We start from the raw sequence: 5000 nt of genomic DNA on the forward strand, positions 1-5000 counted from the left end.
GTTCCTAGTGGGTTAAGGGTGGGGTCAGGGGTCAGGGGTCAGGGGTCCTCACCTGGGAACGAACGAGTCTGTCTTCTGCAGGGTGGTGGGGTCCAGCTCAAACAGCGAGGCGATGTCGTTGCCGTGGGGAACAGCCACCAGCTTGTACTTGATCCTCTCGCCCTGGCTGCGCTTGTTGCCACGGCTACCGCTGACCTACAGAGAGGGGCCCAGGTTCTTCATCACCTCCATCATTATCATCATCCTCATCTCCACATTTAGATTACCATCTAGGCACGGTGGTTCTACGCAGGGTTCTGAGCAGGGTTCTTAGCAGTGTTCTAGGTTCTTAGCGGTGTTCTAGGTTCTTAGCAGTGTTCTAGGTTCTTAGCAGTGTTCTAGGTTCTCAGCAGTATTCTAGGTCCTGAGCAGTGTTCTAGGTTCTTAGCAGTATTCTAGGTCCTGAGCAGTGTTCTAGGTTCTGAGCAGTGTTCTAGGTTCTGACCTGGCTCCCGGTGAAGGGCAGGTCGGGAGCATCTCCTTTGTATCCAGGGTTTTCCTGCAAACAGAAGGAGTCAGTTAGCGCTCAGCCGGAGGCCGCGTGTTGTCATGGGTACCCCTCCATGGTATCACCGCGTGTTGTCATGGGTACCCCTCCATGGTATCACCGCGTGTTGTCATGGGTACCCCGCCATGGCATCACCGCGTGTTGTCATGGTTACCTCTGCTGCCAGGTAGTTTCCAGTTGCCAGGTGTTTGAAGCGGTACAGGCTGTTCCAGTGTCCCGCCCCCCCGCGGCATGGGTCATGATGGACAACCTGGAAGACCAATCAAAGGTCACTATGTGCTATCAGTGTGTGCTTGTGTGCGTGCTTGTGTGCGGTATTAGTGTGTGCGTCTGTGTGCGTGCGTGCATGTGTTTCTGTGTTTCTATGTGTGCGTGTTCTATGTGTTTGTTTCTGCGTGCGTGTGTGGGTTGGTGCGTGTGTGTGTGTGCGTGAGCGTGTTGGTGCGTGCGTGTGTTGGTGCGTAAGTGCATGTGTTGATGCGTACGTGGGTGCGTGTGTTTGTTTCAGCGTGCGTGTGTGTCTTGGTGCGTGTGTGTTTGTGTGTGTGTTGGTGTGTGCGTGTGTCCGTGCGTGAGTGTGTTGGCCTACCTCCACTTCCCACAGGGCGTTGGAGCTGGTGGCGGAGGTGGCCGACTGCCGAAGCGTGGTGCGGAGAAACACCTGGTTCTTCCCCCGGTACTCGTCACACGTCAGGAACTTCTCCTGCTCGGCGTGGAACAGACGCACCACGTCGCCCTGGAAATGAGGGGGAGAGAGAGCCACTCAAAACGAACATCATGCCTATCTGCTGTCCTCACTCTATGAGACACATACTGACCCAGCTCTGTGCAGTAGGCCTGGTTCCACTGTTGGCTAACACTAACACTAACTCTAACACTAATACTAACCTTCTAACCCTAACCCTTTAGCCCTCTTACTGACTGGTTACCCATAGGACTGTTTACCTGTAGGACTGTTTACTGTACTGTACTTTGACCCTCTAACCCTGACTCTAACCGTAACCCTATAACCCTAACTCTCTTACTCTAACTATCCAGCCCTAACCCTCTAACAGCTGCCCTACTTACTTGGAACCCCCTAGCCCACTTACTACCAGTTAAGACTAGTTGTGTCTAGTTAAAACCCTTAATCTAGTAATGACTAGTTATTTATAGTTAGGATTAGTTTAAGACTTGTATGCATCTGGTTAAGACTAGTTTAGCCTAGTCTCTTTAAGTTCAAGTAGGACTATATATATCTAGGTAAGACCAGTTATATCTAGTTAACTAACTTACTCCTTTGAGAACTTCCTCCCGATGGTCGCTGAACATCATGAACAAGTTGATCTTCCAACTGGTGTCGCAGTTCACTGAGTTCACCTGCAGGGGGAGACAAACAGCAGCATTAATACAGGTGATGGGGACATACTGTTAAGAGATAAATATAATTTAGAGATGTACACTAGAGATATCGTATAGAGATAAAGTTAAGAGACATACTGAAATTATATCATTTGATACAAAGATTAGAGATAGAGTCAGAGATATAGTTAAGAGAAATAGTTTAGAGATAACTTTTAGATAAATAGTTTAGAGATGTAATTTAGAGTCCGATAGTGTAAGTGATAATCAGAGATACAGTGTAGAGATACAGTCAGAGATATAGTCTAGAGATATATTCAGAGGTATAAAGTTAGAGATATAGTCTAGATATGCAGTCAGAGATATATATTAGAGATCCAGTTTAGAGACGCAGTCAGAGTTAGTTAAGATATAGTTTAGAGATATAGTCTGAGATATGGTTTAGAGATACAGTAGGAGATTTGGTTTGGATATATAGTTTAGAGATACAGTTTACAGAAACAGTCATAGATATTGTTTAGAGATATAGTGTAGAGATATAATGTAGAGATGCAGCCAGAGATATGGTGTAGAGATATAGTCTGAGATATGGTGTAGAGATACAGTCAGAGATATGGTGTAGGGACCTCCTTGCAGCCCGGGTGATCTGAGAGATCGTAGTTTGAGGCATGCAGCGGCTGGCCAGCGTTGACCGGGTTCAGCATCACCTTGTCCCCAACCACAACCTGACATCAATAATAACATGTTACTACGTCACCTGACATCCCAAAATAACATGTAACCACCACGTTTGATTCCATAATAACATGTTACTACACCACCTGGGATATCATAATAACATGTTAATACACCACCTGGCATCCCATAATAATATGTTAATACACCACCAGGCATCCCATAATAATATGTTAATACACCACCAGGCATCCCATAATAACATGTTACTACACCACCTGTCATCCCATAACAACATGTTGATACACTACCTGACATCCCATAATAACATGTTACTACGGCACCTGGCATCCCATAATAACATGTTACCACCAACTGGCGGCCAATAATAACATGTTGATACACCTCCTGGTATCCCATAATAACACGTCAGTGAGGTGAGTGAGTGAGTGGGTTCTGAGTGAATGATTGAGTCATTGAGGTAGTGAATGAGTAAGTGAGTGAGTGATTGGGTGGGGAGTAAGTGAGGGGTGAGGAAGTGGTGGGTGGTGTGTGAGTAGTGAGTAAGTGGTGAGTGAGTGGTGAGTGAAGCCCCTACGTTGTCCCCGTTGGCGCGGAGCTTCCAGAAGGGCTGGATGAAGAGCCAGGAGCCCTCGTTGCCGGTGCCGTCCAGCGTGACCCGCATGGCGTTCTTCTCCAGCAGCGCCGGCAGACGCTTGTTCACCGTCAAGTACTTATTGGACTTCATGTGGAGCAGCTGGGCGAGAGAGAGAGAGAGAGAGAGAGAGAGAGAGAGAGAGAGAGAGAGAGAGAGAGAGATGTTGTCTACTTTTAGGACCATTAACTATAGGAATGTTTACTTTATGACTGTTAACTGTAGGACTATTTACTGTAGGTCTGTTTACCTGGAGGACATTTTACTGTAGGACTGTTTACCGGTAGGACTATTTAGGGTAGGACTGTTTACCTGGAGGACTGTATGCTTTTTTACTGTAGGACTGTTTACCTGGAGGACTGTAGGATTGTTTATTGTCGGACTGTTTACTGTAGGACTGTTTACTGTAGGACTGGTTACTGTAGGACTCGTTATTGTATGACTGTTTACTGTAGGGCTGTTTACTGTAGGACTGGTTACTGTAGGACTTGTTATTGTATGACTGTTTACTGTAGGGCTGTTTACTTTAGGACTGGTTACTGTAGGACTGTTTACTGTAGGGCTGTTTACTTTAGGACTGGTTACTATAGGACTGTTTACTGTAGGATTGGTTACTGTAGGACTGTTTACTGCAGGACTGGTTAGCTGTAGGACTGTTTACCCGTAGGACTGGTTACTGTAGGACTGGTAACTGTAGGACTGTTTACTGTAGGACTGGTTACTGTAGGACTGTTTACTGTAGGACTGTTTACTGTAGGACTGGTTACCTGTAGGACTGGTTACTGTAGGACTAGTAACTGTAGGACTGGTTTCCTGTAGGACTGTTTACTGTAGGACTGTTGACTGTAGGACTGGTTACCTGTAGGACTGTTTACTGCAGGACTGTTTACTGTAGGACTGGTTTCTGTAGGACTGGTTACTGTAGGACTGTTTACTCTAGGACTGGTTACTGTAGGACTGGTTACTGTAGGACTGGTTACTGTAGGACGGTTACCTGTACGACTGGTTACTTAAGAATCGGTTACTGTAGGATGGTTACCTGTAGGACTGTTTACTGTAGGACTGTTGACTGTAGGACTGGTTACCTGTAGGACTGTTTACTGTAGGACGGTTTACTGTAGGACTGGTTTCTGTAGGACTCGTTACTGGAGGACTGTTTACTCTAGGACTGGTTACTGTAGGACTGGTTACTGTAGGACTGGTTACTGTAGGACGGTTACCTGTACGACGGGTTACTTAAGAATCGGTTACTGTAGGATGGTTACCTGTAGGACTGGTTACTGTAGGACTGGTTACTGTAGGACAGCTTACCTGTAGGACATTCCCGTACTTGACGACGTCTCCGTGGACTTTCTTGTTTTCCGTCTCATTCTGTTTCTGCTCCAGATTGGAGGCATGCTGCAATCACACACACACACACACACACACACACACACACACACACACACACACACACACACACACACACACACACACACACACACACATACACACACACACACACGTGTGGGGCTTAATGCTTAGTGCTTAGTGCTTAGTGTGTTGTGTTTAGTGTGTGTTTAGTGTGTGTGTGTGTGTGTGTGTGTGTGTGTGTGTGAGCGTGTGTGTGTGTCTGTCTGTGTGTCTGTCTGTGTGTCTGTCTGTCTGTCTGTCTGTCTGTGTGTGTGTTTGTGTGTGTGTGTGTGTGTGTGTGTGTGTGTGTGTGTGTGTGTGTGTGTGTGTGTATGTGTGGGGCTTAATGCTTAGTGCTTAGTGTTTGGTGTTTAGTATGTGTGTACGCAT

At 46.5% G+C, this 5000-nt stretch overlaps 1 protein-coding gene across 1 annotated transcript in view; it reads right to left on the bottom strand.

Moving 5' to 3' along the window:
* itpr3 (inositol 1,4,5-trisphosphate receptor, type 3) overlaps positions 1–5000 on the bottom strand; it is a 43364-nt gene that overhangs the window by 32312 nt on the left and 6052 nt on the right. Inside the window, exons 4-11 of the mRNA XM_079742125.1 lie at positions 4530–4616; positions 3162–3320; positions 2515–2613; positions 1823–1906; positions 1137–1283; positions 702–797; positions 485–538; positions 53–195 (exon numbers count right to left, since the gene is read on the bottom strand). Of these exons, the coding sequence (XP_079598251.1) occupies positions 53–195; positions 485–538; positions 702–797; positions 1137–1283; positions 1823–1906; positions 2515–2613; positions 3162–3320; positions 4530–4616 (869 nt within the window). The remainder of the gene's footprint in view (positions 1–52; positions 196–484; positions 539–701; positions 798–1136; positions 1284–1822; positions 1907–2514; positions 2614–3161; positions 3321–4529; positions 4617–5000) is intronic.

The sequence above is a fragment of the Pollachius pollachius genome, assembly GCF_949987615.1.
Source record: "Pollachius pollachius genome assembly, chromosome: 8".
Taxonomy (NCBI): Eukaryota; Metazoa; Chordata; class Actinopteri; order Gadiformes; family Gadidae; genus Pollachius; species Pollachius pollachius.